The following is an 18,986-nucleotide window of genomic DNA, read 5'->3' as shown; positions in this document are numbered from 1 at the left end:
CACTACAACTTGTAAGATCTTTTGTATCGCTCTTTCTTTACAACTTATTGACCTATTGACAGCCATGAAGGTAATTTCAGGGGGTGTGAGTATCTGCCTTTATTACTGTTAGCATACCAAAAAAATATATAAATTATGCTCAACTAGTTAACTTCTTAAATAATTTCGTCATATCTGAGCAAGTAACTGCTAGTAACCAATAACTATTTAACCAACTAATAGTAGAATAATTATTATTATTTATTAGATACCATTGGAGAAGCGTTAATAATTATGGATGTCAATGCATTTACTTTAGCTGCCTCGTGATGGTATAAAAATGGGCCCTCACCTTAAGATCCCCGGAGATGTTGGCACCCGCCTGAATGCCAGTCACTGAGGGGAAGTATATCGCGAACACGCTGAAGAAGTTTTGCTGTATACCCTCGCTTATCCTGAAGTCGGGTCCAAAGTTTGCAGCGTACGTGTCCGCTACAAAAAGCAGGGATTAAGTTTTTTTCACAAAAAAGGACTTTGGGATGATTTTTCCAGAGTATTAAAAACATACAGAATCTGCGCACACGACTCATATCGAAGCATCAGCTCTTTTAGTAGTGTTTCTATAACAGGCGCTTAGTCACTTTATTCCATTTAGCAGTTTACAGTATTTTTTTTACCTCTAAACGTTTACCATAAAATGGGGAAAATGGGAAAGTTTGTAAGCTAGCATCATTTCACGGGTGCGAATTTAGAAGTACGCGGGGCGTATTTTCATTGTTTGTTTTCATTGTCATTAGAATTTATACCATGTAGTTTAGTTTGCAATATTTTTATGTAGGTACTACATTTTCCAAAGGTTGTCTGGGAGTGATTGCTTTAGCGATAAGACCGCCTTTGCACACCTGAACTAGTTTTTTTTATTATTTTTATTATTTGTTAATCTGTGTATCTTTGTATTTTTTTTCGTGTGTGCAATAAAGAATTTAATAATAATAATAATAATTACGAAAATAAAACATTGTACTAGTGTCTCTTTCTGGCAGCCTATCAAGCGCATAAGTGAAAAGAGAACAAAATTCAGATTCTGTGTATTATTCATCGATCCTAGCATAAAACCGAAAACCGAGCTGATAACAGGTTTAATGCATTCCCGCTTATCAGAATAAGAAAAATGCCAGGCTCCACTATTAGTATTTAACTTTGAGTTTTTAATTTGAGTATTTAATCCCCTCTCTTGCTTATCAAATTATAGAAACAATAGACCACTTATTTGTCGGTGGCATCCAAAATTTGATTTAACAGGTTTCTCATGATTTAATTTGAAAGATTTGATCATCCGTAAATATGTCCATACTGTATGTTAATTGTGTAAACTTACTTGATATTCCAACAAATCCATGCGCTACTTCTTCCAGATCTTTTGGGCCCATCAAGGTGCCAACTACGAAGTCGACCATGGCGCCGACAATGATCGCCACCAAGAAGTTCTGTGCACAGAGAAAACATAATTTGAAAAAAAGAATCATGCATTTTCTGCTAAAAAAATATATATTGAACGACGACATAACAAGTGCTTCAATTTTAAAAATACAACTACCGAACACACAAATTTTCTCGTATGAAAATTTAACCATACAGACGCCATTTTGTTATTCTTTTAATGAAAAGCCAGTGTAACTATATACCCCATACATGCGAATCCTTTTAGAAATTTACAAGTTATGCTGGAATATTTAAAATAACATATAATGTTTCTAGTGCATATTTTTTCTTTTGGGGTTAGTTTTTATATCGTGCGCCACGAATTGCATTAAAATGAGCATTCAATAGAGGACAGTAATTTTTAACAACAAACTGCTTTTCTTTTTCTGAGCAAATGCGTAGTTTTTGTGAAAATCGAAAATGAAAATTTTTGTTAATGATATTCAATAATATCGTAAAAACTGCGAAACTGAATTTTATTGTTTTGAGGTGTCGTATCGATAGAAAGGTAGTGACTTTTAATAGCAAACTGCTTTTCTTCTTCTGCGGAAATAGGTAGTTTTTGTGAAAATCGACATTGAAAAAAAAATTGAGGTTATTTTGGTTTTTAAAACACAACTTTATATAAAAGTTAAACTGATTGTCGTTTCAAGATGTCTAATTACCCCGCATACAAGCGATGTTAATAATTCATTAATTATTATTTTGCGTTTGTGTAAATGCATTTAAAAAACTAGTCACTCAAAGTCGTCCGGAGCCGACCGCACGATTTGAAAATTTTACCTTCTTTTGGACTAACTAAACTATGGATACTAAAGGCACCTTGTACGATATCATTTAAAAGTATGGGGAGAAATCCAAACACAAATCAATTTGTAAATGTAGCTTTTCTAAGATAACCACCGCCATGCTTATTTCTCCGGTCTAAAGGGATTGCCGGTCAGGTAGTCGGTGTAATAACAGGCACATTAGGCTAACAACTAAGTACTCTTTGGATTGATGCACAAAGGGTAGCCACCTTATAGGTCGTTTTCTTTTTGTCTTGTGAGTCGTTGGTCTGTTTACAGGCGATGATTTTCTTCTCTATCTATCTATCTCTCTCTTTGGCCCGTCAATTATTATCGCAATACTTAAAAAAAATAGTATAAGATATGTAGTGAAGTAAGTTAAGTTCATATGTATGTATGTGAACAATTTTCAACATCATCGTCACCATTTCTTAAATATGGTTCAACGGGTACATACCACGATAATATTTTGGATTTGTCGATATTTCGAGTCGACCCATTTGCATGCAAAATATTATCGTGGTATGTACCCGTTGAAATATATTTAAGAAAAGTTGATTAACCACGAAATCTTAGTTTAAAATCTTTAATCATCGTCACCTTTACAACACTCGGGTCTTCACACATCTTTAAGGTCATTATGGAGAACTCGAGCAAGTAGGTTTTCTCAAGATGATTTCCTTCACCATGAATTTATGAAACTGTTGTTTAATACCTAACAATTATCAACAGTATACTATTTAATTATTATACAAGACTTTATCTACTCCCATATGCCATAATATGAAACTTCTAAAAGATTCTGTAAACACTAGATGATTCTTGTCACCTAATTTCATCCATTACTCAGTAAAAACAAATTAACTAATTATTAAGGAAAGAACTATTTACAGTAGTCATTAGACAGTTTGTATAATGCAATTATTAAAATTCACTGGAATATGTTTGACGGCCGATGGGCGCGATTTGCAGCGACCCTGCTTTCCGAGTCTAAGGCCGTGGGTTCGATTCCCACTACTGGAAAAAAAAAACAAACTCCCTTTTCCCTTAACTAGTGAAACAACTAACACACAAATGCGCGATACAAACAGTTGCTGTTTCTACCAACAACCCCAGCTTACCGCGTTCCTCTATCCCACCCTATACACATGCGTATGTGTGCGTGAAAACATATGTGTCGGCGAACTGCTCGCCGCCTTTGCTTGCCTGGTACATACGTGACTGGCGTAACTCACATGCCTCCGTGGACAGCAAGTAAGTCGTTATTAGGCTTGTGAGGATGACTATTATGCTACTCTTTCTTATGATTCTTCCTCCGCGTTTATTACGATTTTTCGCAAGTCCCGCGAGAAGTCCCATTTGTTTTCATGGGATAAAAAGTAACATAAGTTAGTCTCCGAGCTTTCAGAAATCCTGTATATTGCTTAGTTAGGGCGTGAAGTAAGGACAAACAAACACACTTTCGGGTTAATAATATTACCTATTATGGGTTGAGCTTTACAAAACGCGTATTATATTTAATGAAAATCCTAAATTCCGAGAGTTTATTGTAAGGATTAAATGTAGCCTAGTTTCATGTGTTATATGCAATTTGTGTCACAAATTCGATAACATATAATGTTACCATTACACGTACAAACACGTTTATAGCGAGGTTGACCTTTTGCATCGAGTACTATCGATTCACCCTCGTGACAAATATCCGTATTTACCATTCGAACGTTTGATAGCTCTCTGGGTGTGACCGCAATTCGGTATTTTTTCAAAGCTTAGCTGCAAAAGAACCTACTTTTTTTTTGATATTCTAATTCATTCGTATATTCATAACCCTGTTGTGCTTTATCGAAGTCTGATAGTTAGGATCTGGAGTGTACAAAACATCCCTGACGCTGTGTCTTATAAGTGAACTAAGTGGGTCCCGGGTTCCATAATACAGGTAATCATCATAATTTCCTAAGATAAATCTGGTTTGGTTTATTGGGAGACTTCGTCCGTGGCTAGTTACCACTGACAGTGACTTATTCAGCATTACGTTACGATGCAGCGCAGAAACCGATAATAGGTGTATTGGTTTAATATAGCTGAAATACCCCAAAAATGCTATCCCGTTCATTATGGGTATTAATTATTAAATGAAAGGTCTTGACTAGTAGAACAATGTACACGATATTATGAGTCGGGGATTTTAAAATTTTAATTTACGAGGATACCTATATTCACAGAAAATCTTACCTGCGCCTTACTTTCCCAATCCATGCCGACAGCACAAATAACACACATGACGATAAGCGCCACTGTGCCCACTATCCTGACGTCATTGACACTGTTGTCAATAATATATGTTCCCTGCGTCCTCAGTAGGTCGTTCAGGGAATCGCAGAACCCGATTGTGTTCATACTGGCGGCGACGGCGTTTGCGAACGCGAATATGATGCCGACAGACGCACCGAACTCCGGGCCGAGAGACCTCGATATTATGTAGTATATACCACCTGTAAGAAAAATTATATATTTTTGATATAATAAGAATACTTAAAAGGATAACTGTCTTGATTCTTTAAAGGAATAACTGAAGGACTAAGCAGGTAGCCCACCAACACTGCTAGGCAGGTTGGATATTCAAGAGACAAAAATTATATCCCCCGATTGCATCCCCTAACAATTACAATTTTCGTGTCCACATACCAAAACACGGCAATACGGAATAGGACCCCGTCTATAATTACCTACACGTCTTTTATTTTATAATATTTCCACTAAGGTTATTGTTGTCCTTTCCATGCACGGCTAACATGGGCAGGAGACAATTATATCCAAACATTTGTTTAATCGCCCCGTAAATAATCCCTTATTATTCTGCGGCAACACCGTAGATGAAAGCTTGTTCCATAATAATCATTAGCTCTTTTACACAATGTGGTTAATGTTATCGTATGTGTATAAACTAAGTTGTGGAAACTACATTGGTTTATGTGATAAAAATACGGCATTACTTTTATGTGTAATTGTACTGTTTGTTTTAATTGAAAAGCTAATAAATAAATAAATAAATGTTCTGCTACTACAAACTGGTATTACATAATTTCGTATCAAATCGTAATAACCTCCTTTTTATGAAGTCGCTTAAAAATTATATAGAAAGTTGGCGAAGGTAAAAACGCAACTCTTATACAGTATTTTTTTTATAGTAATAATTAACGGACCACCAGTCGTTAAAAGGAAACCAAACGTCAACAAACAGATAAACTTGCGAGGGACACGTCCAACGTGCCATGTGTCCATCAATCTGAGGCGTCGGTGTTAAGCCTCATGCAATTCACCGGCAACCTTTAGACCGGAACACATCAATATGCTCTTGCAGGAATAAATCCCTGCAAGTGCGCCTGTAGGTAATAAGTCATAGTCTCTCGTACAAACCTCCCTTCACCTCCCCGTTGGTGCAAATCGCGCTCATGGAGAGCGTGGTGATGACGCACACGACGGCGGAGATGCCGATGATGACGAGCGTGAGCCCCACGCCCGCCTGCCCCACCACCCACGAGATGCGCAGGAACAGCATCACGCCCCAGATGTTCAGCAGGCATGGTATCAGCACACCCTGCCACACTTCACACAGTTAAGGGCGTGACATGACCAAATTCGATTACAGTAACTTATACTGCTAGGCACAGAATTGGGACATACAGAAACCGTGTAGGTATATTGAAACAGCAAAAACCACTCAATAGAAGTTTTTCTCAAACAGACGGTTTGTCACATCATACCATTTAACAGTCGACAGTAATTATTTTATTAATAAACGTTTTCTATTAAATGGGGAAGTGGGAAAAATTTGGGTGGGCTTTTTCACTGTTGGACACAATGCACTGCATGGAATAATGGCTGAATGAGGGTTCTGTATGTGCTCCGTCCACTGCTATAGTTCGCTAAGTTATGTCGGTAACTCTGGTTCTTCTAAAGGTTTTCTTATATTGATCGCGTAGTCCAGAGATACTTCAGGCCAGTTCTTTTTAATAGGCCCGTAATTAGAGTTATAACTACATATTGTGATTAAAATATTACTTTAGGCAAAACATCGTGAGGAAACCTGCATGCCTAAGAGTTCTGTATAATGTTCTCAAAGGCGTGTGGAGTCCACCGATCCGCACTAGACCAGCGTGGTGGACTACGGCCTACACCCTTCTCATTGTGGGGGTAAACTAGTGCCCTTTAGTGGCCGTTAATAAGTTGATATAATGATTGCAATAGAAAACAGTAAGGGCAAACTAATCACAAGACTCATGCTCCGACGTGGGCGCAGTTTAAGTTTTAATTATTAAATTATTTCATCTATCCTTACTTGAATCCATCCTAATTTGATGCCCACGGCTGGTGTTGGAGATTTAGTGTCCCTCTCGTTTTGTTTCTCATCCTGAAACAAATGTTGTATCAGTAAAGTATCAGTTACGTAGTCTACCTAATTATTGATTGAGTCACTGGTGCCAATTTTGTTGTACACGAATTGTGCTGTCTTTTCCACAATGAATCACTTACAAAATATTAGAGTAACATTTCGGGACACACATTTATAAAATATAGAAATAATCTATGTATATATAAAAGAAAGTTGTGTTAGTTACACCATTTATAACTCAAGAAGGGCTGGACAAATTTTTACGATATTTGATTTTTGAATTTTTCTTAGACCGGAATAGGATAATAAGTATTAAATGCAAAAAAAACAAAGTGTGTCGAATTTATCTTACCAAATGTAAAGAAAATTGATAAAAATATAATGCTAAATGGTGAATCACTAAGAATAGAGACTTCCACAGTTTTTCTGGGCGTGACCTTGGATAATAAGCTACAGTGGGGTGCCCATATAGATTCACTAGCGGGTAAACTAAGCTCGGCTGCCTACGCAGTCAGAAAAATTAGACAGATTACTGACGTTGAAATAGCTAGGCTAGTTTATTTTGCGTACTTTCATAGTGTTATGTCCTATGGAATCTTGTTATGGGGTAAAGCAGCTGATATCGAAACTATATTTATATTGCAGAAAAGAGCTGTACGGTCAATATCTAAACTTAAATCACGCGAATCCCTCCGTGAGAAGTTTAAAGAAATAGGCATACTTACTGTAGCTTCACAATATATTTATAACAATATAGTATTTGTAAGACAACATATTAGTATTTATAAACAAAAAGTGGACATAAACGTCGACTTACAAGAAATGGTCATAAATTAGTGTCATCTGCATATCGTCTGCGTAAGGTACAGGGATCATTTGTGGGATTGAGTATACGCTTTTATAATATGATTCCTAAGGTGATTTTGGACCTGCCAATGCACAAGTTTGAGAATTTGTTAAAACACACTTATAACAGCGAGGTTACTATACAATTGATGAATTTTTTTATGACAAGGTTGCTTGGAAGCTTCCGGCTCCGCTTTCAGCTCACACAAGATAGAAAAATGAATGTTAAAATGCAAAATGTAAATTGTTGATGTTGGAAAAGAGCAACTGCTGAGTTTCTTGCCGGCTTCTTCTCGGTAGAATCTGCCTTCCGAACCGGTGGTAGAATCACTACAAACAGACAGACTTGACGTTTCAAAAGTGCTTATATTAGGCCTACTTGAAATTAAAAAAAATTTGAATTTTGAATTTTGAATTAAAATATAACATTCATAAAAAAAAATATCCGCGGTACAAAGTTCGCCGGGACAACTAGTAATATATAAGTTTTAAAATAAATAATATTCAATAACAAAATTTTCTTGAAATATAAAATTAATGATAACAATAGTATGAGCGTCAAAAGCCTAAAACAAGTAAATTGATACCCTGTGATGATGGTATTGAGGGCAGCCATCTTCAACCGAGTTTCAGCAAATATAGCTAAAACACTCATGACTAATTCACCTTTCTAACAAGAAAAACAAATTCATTATCGTTTCATCCGTTCGGGAGCTACGATGCCACAGACAGATACAAACACACAGACACGTAAAACTTTAAAAAAACCACCCAATCGTTATTTGCGTCGGAGGTAAATAGCTATAGTTTGCCAAACTAAACTAAGTCGAAATAAGATTACTAGCTACACCCCGCGATGTTCCTTTGATGAACATATATGTACACAAAAAATTACATGTACTGCAGACTTTTCATCAAAAGTAACGACTCGCAGCTAATTATAAACCCACCTATATTGCTAAGTTAACTCGTAATTATGAACATTATACAGACAGGTTTATCTTTGGATATTTGTTGAAATAGCGAAGACAGAACTGTTTTTTATCCCACCTGTTGATGATAGATGATGCAGTCTAAGGTGATAGCGTATCGATTTATACTCGACATCGTAAATGCTCAATTTACGATGTCGAGCACGTCATTGTAGGCATGGTGATAGCCAAGGACAGGCAGAGAACATTCAGAAATAATAAATTTACTTTCTCCCACCGACAATTGAATCTGGAACCTTCACTTATCGTTCACCACTGCGCCAGTGAGGTCCTTGTTTATTGTATGCTAGTCTCATTTGACTTGCGCGGTTTTTGTCAGCGAAGCGACGAGCACAGAATTCAGAAGATGTAAAAACCGTGTACACGACTAATATTAAAGCATCAAAAACCAATCCACTTCAGTAGTGTTTCTCTAGCGAAAGTAGTCATTCATATCATTTAGCAGTTGACAGTAATTATTTTACCTCTAATGTTGAAAATTCAAAATTCATTTATTTCAAATAGGCCTAATTAATAATCACTTTTGAAACGTCAAGTCAGTCTTTTTGTAGTGACTCTACCACCGGTTCGGAAGGCAGATTCCACTGAGAAGAGCCGGAAAGAAATTCAGCAGATTGCTCTAATCCAACATCTTTTTAAAGTTTAACAATCTTTAGAAATTTTCTGTTTTGTGAGAGATGAGAACGGAGTGGCCTGCTTCCAAGCAGCTTTGTCGTTAAGGAATTCATCAATCGTATAGTAACCACAATTTGTTAAATTTGTTTTAATATATTGTTTAAACTTAGATAAAGGTAGATCTAATATTACCTTCGGTATAATGTTATAAAAGCATATACCCATCCCCACAAAGGATTTCTGTACTTTTCTCAGACGATATGCAGATATCACTAATTTATGTCCGTTTCTGGTTAGTCGACTGTTTATATCGACTTTTTGTTTATAATTACTTATGTTTTGTCTAATAAAGATTATATTATTATAAATATATTGCGAGGCTACTGTAAGTATACCTATTTCTTTAAATTTGGTACGAAGGGATTCGCGTGATCCAAGTTTATATATGGATCGCACAGCTCTTTTCTGTAGTATAAATATAGTTTCTATATCAGCAGCTCTGCCCCATAACAAGATCCCATATGACATTACACTATGAAAGTATGCAAAATAAACAAGCTTAGCGGTTTCAACATCTGTTAACTGTCAAATTTTTCTGACAGCATAAGCAGCTGAGCTGAGCTTACCCACTAGTGTCTCGATATGGGCACCCCACTGTAGCTTACAATCCAAGGTAACTCCTAGAAAAACTGTGGAGTTCTCCATTTCTAATGATTCTCCATTTGTCATTACTTTTTTATCAACTTTCTTTACATTTGGTAACATAAATTCTACGCATTGTTTTCTTTGCGTTCAAAATTAAGTTATTAGCAGTAAATCAATGAGATATATGCGACATTGCACGGCTTAAATCGTCAGAATTGTCTTGAAATGATGTGTCATCTGCAAACAGGACAATGTCACACGTGTTACTGACAGAAACAGACCCAAAAGTGAGCCTTGTGGGACACCCATTAAGGTTGATGTACCCTGAGATTTTATGTCTTTTATGCATAAAAGTTTACCATGAAATGGGAAAATGGGAAAAAGTTTGTGGCCAGCAATATCCCGCGGGTGTAAAGTGAGACTCGCACGCGGCCTTTTCACTGTTTTTGGACACAATAATGGCTGAATGAGGAATCTGTATGTTCTTAGTTCTGTGGCGACGACATGTCAATTTAATTCGGCGCTTCATGTGCAACAAAATTATCTATCTACCATATGTACTAATTTCCACAATTTATGTCCATTACAAAGCGCCAGGTGGTAACAATAGCCCGTGACACGCTGTAAACTACAGCCGGTGTCCATCACTTCAGCCTATGGCCTTGCGAGCTACAAAATAGGGTTACCAGTTATGCAAATAAATCCGGACAAAACTTTATTTTTTTCACGTGTGCTTTGCAATGAGCATGTGATTCAAGTTATCTAACGTGACAGAGGAAAGAGTCTCAATACCTAGCCATTAATAGCTCGCCTCAGAAATCATACTACCCTTCCGGAAATGGACTAGATTACTGGCTAATTTCCGGATGGGATGCGTAAACGCAGTTCCCAGCGAAAAAAAAACGTCTTTATCATATCCTTCGATAATTTGTAACTAAATATAAATCGTAAATTAGATTTTTAGGAGTTAAATTTGTAGGTCAATAGGATTGTAGCGCTAAAATCACAGTACAAGCTCAATTATGTGTTTACTCTAATAAATGTATGGAATTGAAGTGGAAAACTCTTTTCAAATAAAGCAAATAAAAAACATTCATATCACAACACTTAACTAACAAAGTAACAAACAAATGAATTTCACCTTTCTTTTCATCAGAATGACGGAAGTTCACTTGATTTTTCATCAATTCTTCTAATAAACTAATGAGTTGTAACCCATCAATTCTACTAAAAATGTACGAACGCTTCGAAATATCTCGCCATAATATGTATTTGCATAGCTCTATGCAAAATGCAAATACACATGGCAAACTCTTTTAGTTATTTCAATAAGGTAGTTTTCAGAAACTGCGTTTTAATGAGCATACAATCTCCGTAAACTAAAATAAAAAAATATATATTTCCTGACCACGCGTCAAAGATTTAGACATGTCTGGGAAATTCCTGACGTCTGGTGACCCTAGTAACGCATCACCTGTACGTGATTGAGATAATCAGCTCATTGTTATCACGATACTGGGTTTATGATCATTATTGTGGTATCATTATGTATTTGAATCGTAGCGCACGCGGCGCTGTTTATTTAATTACTTTGAGATTTTTATTGTAAACTATACAGATTTGATCTGTTTCTTTGGCTTCAATAAACTTAATACACGTCAGCTGTACATGTTTTATAATAACGGAATAAAATAACGGATAGCCCACGTTACTTATTGACTTAAACGTGATGTTACATAGCAAATAAAATTACGCAATAAACGCGATAGAAGCAGGCGTTTCTTTGCGGAAATCCATGATAAATTATGAAAATTAAGCCTAATTTTCTATATTCTTAACAATTATTCATTGTAAAGTCAACATCTCCTGAGGATGCTCTTGTTTCGGAGCGAAACGTGCGTAGAGGTTACAATGCCGAAGAGCTGTTTGGTGTGGAGTATGAAGAAATTATAAATCTCTTTTCATGCTTTGTGCAAGCTAATCTTCACTATTTAATACTTAGTATAACATTTGTGTCTTTGTCGTGATTTTAACCTACTTTATGTTTAAGCTATCACGTTAATAATTGTATTGCTTTAAAACATTCAATCAATAAATAATTAATAACGTGATTAAGTATCAACGAATTAGTTTGGCCATCCAAAGGGGCAATGCTGCCAGCATCTAAGGAACTGTGCCTCGCTGCGGTGGTTTCGAGGACGTTTTAGATTTTATTTAGTTTTAAATAGTTTATTTTAGGTTATATTTATAAAACAATTATACATAACGTGATAGGAAATTAATTCCTGTCTATTTCCTATAGAATAAATTTCAAAATCTCTGAATGATTTTAACTTAAAGAGTTCTGTATAATTTCGATTATTACTAAACATATTTTATAAAATACACATAAATCACCAGTTTGCGGTGTTGAAATCTCTTCAACCGAACTGTTAACAGCAATAATCACGGTTGGTATAATAAAAGCGACATTGTACGTTGCGTGGCTATTTGCCTCATAATAAATTATTATCATTTGTCACTTTAACTACCATATTTAGGTATCAGAGAAGGTTAGTTTAACCGCGATTCTACAATAACTATTGTTATTTAGTGCACTTTGAGAGATCTAAGATAGGCGCGTGTCTGGATATTTGAAGCGCTGGGTGTCAATTTTGCTTTCAGGAAACAACTGACACCATGAAGTTAGCTATAGTCAACATTTTAGTTTTTCTAAAAATAGGTTTGACAGTTGACTTTCAATAATTAAAACAATACCTTTTTATTATTAGTTGTATATATTATATGTTAGTGTAATTTCAACTGCAACGTAGGAATACGGCGAAAGATTAAATTTTTGAAAAGACTTTTATCTTGTTAAGTTGTTACGCCAAATAAGTACAACATCTAACGCGTGTACAATAGTATACACACTTTTTTTTATTTTCGTCAGGCTTTATTTTTAAACTAATTTTATTACGAGAGTATTTCGGATAGGAATACTTGAAGTAATTTTTAAACAGAATCTTATTAGGATGCGATTCGACTTTTTTTAGACAAGAATTATAGAGAGTAATGATTAGGTCATATTTATTATTTATAATATATGACGTAGAGGGAAGCTGGTACGAAGAGAGCTATGATATATTTTATCTCCGACACAAAACGATTGAACGCCAGTTGTCAGCGTCAGGTACAGAAGTCATTGAATTAAGAATCCTCATTTAGCCATTATTGTATGAAGAAAATTGTCTCCAAAAATAGCGAAAACGCCCCGCACACGTCTTACTTTAGACCCGGGGAATTTTGCTACTTTACAATCTTTATACCATTTTCACATTTTATGGTGAACGCTTAGAACATCAGAGGTCAAAAAATCTGCAGATCCGCTAAATTAAAGTGTATGAGAAACCATGCTAAAGTGGAGTGGTTTGTGATGCTTCAATATAAGTTGTGTAAACGTTTTCTGTATATTTTTAATTCTGTGACAGAAGTGTAATGTGACGGTAATTTTAATAAGGTTTCTTTAAAATTCACGATCGTAATATATTATCGACCGCGATAGTAGTAGAAAAAATACTGATAAAATAAGTTTCTTGTATTATACTTAAATTTTGACGGCCGATTGGCGCACTGTGCAGCGAACCTGCCTTCTGAGCCCAAGACCGGGGGTTCGATTCCCACAACTGGAAAATCTTTGTGTAGTGAACATGAATGTTTTTCAGTGGCTGCGTCAAATCTACAATCAAATCGATCGAATACCGGCCCACTACAGGACACGAGTCTGCTCTCACAATGAGAAGGGGTTAAGGCCGTAGTCCACAACGCTGGCCCAGTGCGGTTTGGTGGACTCCACATACTTTTACGTAAGTGATATTTTAATTGTTTAAAACGCACATAACTTGAAAAGTTTGAGATGATTGCTGGGATTCGAACTAAGCCCTCCGAAAGTTAGGCCGAAGCCCTAACAACTGGGCTATCACCGATTTAATGCCTCTATGAATGTATATATCTATATATATAAATATAAAATAAAGTTTTGTTAGTTACACCATTCATAACTCAAGAACGGCTGAACCTCTTAGATCGGAATAGGATAATTAAAGTAAGTATTAAAATATAACATTCATCAAAATTATCCGCGGTACGAAGTTCGCCGGGACAGCTAGTATATCTATATTCCCGACTGTGATACATAAGATTAAAGACGGTTTACATTAAAATATATTTTTGGCAGAACCGCCAACCTTACAAATATTTATAATGCATCCACATTCCATTTCCTAAGAATATCCAATATGAAAGAACCTTTGATTAATAGCTTTATGGTGATGTATAAGCACATTTAGATTGTTTGTACTACAAGGTACCTAAAACGTAATTTACTACCGCTTGCCTTCTCCGAAATTCGCTTTACCAAGCCAAGGTCCGCGGGAAAATTGAGCAAATATTGTAATTGGAACATTTGGGTTGTTGGGGGCACGAAAGGAGGTGGAGTCTCATAAGTGAAATGTACCGGGTTTTGTTAGTCTTTAATTATCTTTATATATTTATTTCTTGTTTGCGTGTGTATGTCACTGAACTCTGGCTGAACGGCTGGACCGATTTGGTATGCGTTTGGGTGGTACCCTGGATGGTTTAGATTCACCAATCAGCCCGACAGATGGCGCCGCTAGTAATTTTATATTTTTCTAAGCACCCAACAGACCGCCCCCAAGCGATTTAGCGTTCCGATACGATTCCATGTCAAAACCGATAATCGGTCTAGGTTTAACCCATATCGTAACAGTTTAACCTTATAGATAAGATTGCAACTTTTAGGGCACGACTTTAGATCCTCCCAACAGAACAGAAAAGAGAAAAATTCATAAATTATAAATTCCCCATCGAACCGTACTACCTCCTACTGTGTGTTCTCTTGCTGTAAGTCCTATCTACTTTTGATTGCTTGCAGCAAAAAGGCCGCCTTTGCATGTCTACATTGTGTACTGTATACTCCTTACTGTTCTGTACTTTCTTTTCCTGTATGTTATACGTGCAATAAAGTGTTTCTTTTGTTTTCTTCTTCTCCTACCTAGACCGCAGCGCTCAACAAAGGGGGTCGTGAAAATGATAATAAAGACTTATCCAGATAATTAACTAAATATATATCTAAATTTGAATTCCGCCGCGTTGTGACGGCAAATCAGAATACAGTTGTCACCATTCCCCTCTTCCCACATGAGTCGTACGAGGCGACTAAGGCAATATAATGAAAAACGGGCCGCGGCGTCACAATTTATGATGATGATATTCGAATTTCAAATTCTGAGATACGAGAGCTATATTTTGGTTTATTTTTTACCTCAAATCGCGCCCTTTCGGAAATAGGTACACCTAAAACCGAATCATCTTTAGATCCATTTCTTCATTCTTGAATGCGGTTCTTTTAGTTATCTTAAAACTGTCCGGCTATCTCCACGTGTTTTCAACAAGTGTTTATTGTTTAATGCTGTTGAGTTTGCTTTTAATCAATTACAATAGCAATCATCTTAAAAAAATTAAAACACTTGATAGCACTTGATGAAGCTGTTGTGACGGCCTTTTGCCAGAATTAACTGGTTTGGCGTATTGCAATGAGTCGAACGGTCACACCATCTAAAACCAGTCATAATATACGACCAATAACGGTTCAGTTTGAAGATCTCATTAAATATTCTTCAAAAATATATTTAGACGGCCGACTGGCGTCGGCCAGTATAATATAGTGGGCAGCGACCCTGCTCTCTGAGTCCTAGGCCGTGGGTTCGATTCCCACAACTGGAAAATGTTTGTGTGATGAACATGATTGTTTTACAGTGTCTGGGTGATTATCTGTATATTATAAGTATTAGTGTGTATTATATTCATAAAAATATTCAACAGCTACCTTAGTAGCCATAACACAAGCTACGCTTACTTTGGGGCTAGATGGCGATGTGTGTATTGTATTAGTATATCTTATATCTTTAAACGAATCCAATTATATATATATACATAATTATATATATATATAATTGGATATATAATTATATAATTATATATATATATATATAATTGGATTCGTTATATATATATATATATATATATATATATAATTGTAATCTCGGAATCGGCTCCAACGATTTTCATGTAATTTAGTATACAGGGGGTTTCGGGGGCGATAAATCGATCTATATAGCTCTAGGATTCATTTTTAGAAAATGTCATTTTATTCGTGTTTTCCGGTAATAACAGATTTGGCGCAGACCAAGTTGCACGGGTCAGCTAGTTTATTATTTAAAATAAAGCTAAATAGGTAGAATGAGATATTGAAAATTGGTTTGAATGCCGTTTTATTCTTAATTCATTGAGGTATAATTCTTGAGCGAAGATCGAATTCTAATCAATTAGATCTTTGATATTAAATTTTAGCCTATTTTTATAGCTCATCGTAGTAGAAAGCGATTGCATATAGATAGATAAGGGCATGCAAGGAACACATCCTGCAACGTGCCGCCCCGTAACCTGAGACGTAAGTGTTTAACCTTATATGCCTCTAATTACACCACATCCAGTGATTTGCACTGGGTTTCTTTCCAGGGTATGCATGCAGCAGGAAAATGCATTTTTGCATAAAATGGCAAAAATCTTCCGCTATACTAGATATATATATATATCAATCTTAGGGTAGGCAGTGCTTTTGTGCATGTTTGAACAACACAGAACATTGCAACAATGCTACTTAGTGGCAGAAATATAAGCATACTTCCCCGGACGAGCTCTACCGCAAACATCTCTACTACTACCCAGAATTGTCAGGCCATTTCTTTTTAAAATTTGGTCGAGGTTTGTTACTACTGGTAAATAGGCGCGGCTCTTTAGGTATTTTACCTAATAACTCCCTTAAAGGATCTATATAGAGACTGACTAGAGCTGGCACTTCGATAATATTTTTAAAGGAAACCCGCACTCAGATATCGAATTGCAGGTCTTCTAGATCCGTATTTTAACCTCCTAACCACGAGAACAACAAGTCACGTGTTCGTGTTTATATATCTTCACATTCATGGAGCATGCATTGAGGCGGAACACCAACGCACGTGATGCTGGAGTCTACGGGCGTGGCAGACGCAAAATCTACCTGGGAATCTTGGGATCCCCAACCACAATACCAGAAGTCCTCGGCAATCTAGGCGGCCGGCTGGGGTACTGGAACGAGTTTGGATGGCTGGAGTAGTAAGCACAGCTGGAAAGCAGAGGCGTGCACAGGCTTTTCGACCAGGGTATGCATAAAGCAGGTAAAAAATGGAAAAAATTCCCTCCAATACTAGTTGTTTACAATAATTTGGGTATGCAGTGCTTTTGTGCATGTATGAAGTGCACGCCACAGCGGGGAAGAGTTCGACGTACAACAACCGGATAGCTTACGTGCGGACAACGGTCCAGTGAGAAGAAGAAGATCTTTACCTTCTTCTTACATCTGCATGATTATTCCCACATCATTATCATCAGCCTATTGCAGTCCAATACTGGACTAACGACCTCTCCACACAGGATTTGGCTTTGCTACTGAGCAGATGGTAGAAGTAGCACAGAGGACACTGCTGCCTGCCCTCCGTTATATTCCCTTAGTCGCCTCGTACAAAACCCGCGGTAAGAAGAGTGACAAATGTATTCTGATCTGCCTTCACCACACCGCATTTATGTAGATTATTCAAAAAAATATTATATATATATATATATATAAAGTCTAAGTCAAAGTCAAATATTTCACTTTTGTTGCGTACATTACATGTAATATGAAGATAGAAGTAATTTGATGGCAATAACTAAATTAGTCAACTTTTTAAGTTGACGAATTTAGTTGTAAAGCTACGAGGGTTCCAAACGCGCCCTGGTCTAAGAAGAAGCTCACAACAAACTTAGCCGGTTGTTGTGTTTTTATTATCACCATCTCACATTGTCACTTAAAACTATTAAAATACATTAATACGATATATATATATTGTGATCACAGTGATGGGATATTAAATACGCGTAGCGGACAGCTGGCCGGTGGAATATCAGTCTATAAGAATCAATATGAAACACTTGTAATCTATTCTATGAAGATTCTAACACCCCTACTTGCAATAATAAGGCACTCGAGCTGCAAGCCCTATCGACAAGGCTGTTCAAAGTGCCCGGCGTCAGTGCTAACCAGTTGCCGTCGGCTTTCATACACTGAGTAATCGAGAAAATGACGCATCCCCCATAAATGCTTACGTTGTTTGAGTTGTTATTAATGGAAATGGAAATTGCATATTTTTATAATAGCGCCGGTCTCCTTTGGGTATTACGTGTAGTGAAAATAACATTGAATAGAATGCTTAGAAGTTGGCCTAAATTTATATAGGTTAGATGATGTTGTTTCATGTTCTAGTAGGAAACGATGATAGCTCAGTGAGTAGGACTTCGACTTAGCTTTTGGAGGGCCGAGTTCGAATCCCAGCACGCACCTCTATCTTTTCTAAGTTTAGTGCGTTGTAAGCAATTAAAATATCACTTACTTCAACGGTGAAGGAAAACATCGTGAGGAAACCTGCATGCCTGAGTTCTCCATAATGTTCTCAAATGCGTGTGGAGTCTACCAATCCACACAGAGCCAGCATGGTGCGGACTACGGCTACCTCTTCTCATTGTGGTCTTACGGTAATTTTAAAACTGTATCCACACTATATACTTATAATAGAGTATCAGTTTATATGTTTGTTACTTAACTTCGGCTCAGCCTCAACCACCGTACGAATGATAATGAAATTTGGTAGATATATATACCACAGCTTTCCTCGTGAAAACGTTCATTGGCTACGCCTACTATTTGTTACGGAAAAGCACCCAGGTAACATTCTTGTAGGGTTAAATTAATAGTTCAAAAAATTGTATAAAAACCAAACTAAATTCTACCGCTTAGTTTAGTTTATGCAAGCGTGATTTTTAGTTTTTTTAAACTAAAATTTTTAATATAGCAAAATTAATCGGTTAACTATTCACCATCAAATTTGTTAATATTTATTAGAGAAATCGGCTTAAGATTGGTTCGGATTGGAAATCGGTTGGAAATTAAAATAAACATCATACGCAGGTTATCGACTATAGATGAAAACTATATTAATAGACAAAAATCTTATTTTTCAAATTGAAAATGGAATAATCTTATCAAATTAGTGTATTGTAATCGATTCTCAATATATCTACATAGTTTGAACGAAATCAGACTGTTTGAAG

General features: G+C 36.4%; 1 protein-coding gene across 1 annotated transcript in view; it reads right to left on the bottom strand.

Annotated features, from left to right (window-relative positions):
• LOC120632612 (bumetanide-sensitive sodium-(potassium)-chloride cotransporter) overlaps nucleotides 1-18,986 on the bottom strand; it is a 75,703-nt gene that overhangs the window by 20,749 nt on the left and 35,968 nt on the right. The window contains exons 4-8 of the mRNA XM_039902543.1: nucleotides 6,589-6,660; nucleotides 5,667-5,847; nucleotides 4,482-4,741; nucleotides 1,358-1,466; nucleotides 332-471 (exon numbers count right to left, since the gene is read on the bottom strand). Coding sequence (XP_039758477.1) covers nucleotides 332-471; nucleotides 1,358-1,466; nucleotides 4,482-4,741; nucleotides 5,667-5,847; nucleotides 6,589-6,660 — 762 coding nt within the window. The remainder of the gene's footprint in view (nucleotides 1-331; nucleotides 472-1,357; nucleotides 1,467-4,481; nucleotides 4,742-5,666; nucleotides 5,848-6,588; nucleotides 6,661-18,986) is intronic.

Source organism: Pararge aegeria, chromosome 20 (genome assembly GCF_905163445.1).
Source record: "Pararge aegeria chromosome 20, ilParAegt1.1, whole genome shotgun sequence".
Taxonomy (NCBI): domain Eukaryota; kingdom Metazoa; phylum Arthropoda; class Insecta; order Lepidoptera; family Nymphalidae; genus Pararge; species Pararge aegeria.
Note: the sequence above shows the minus strand (reverse complement) of the source record. Positions and strands in the feature narration are given on the sequence as shown.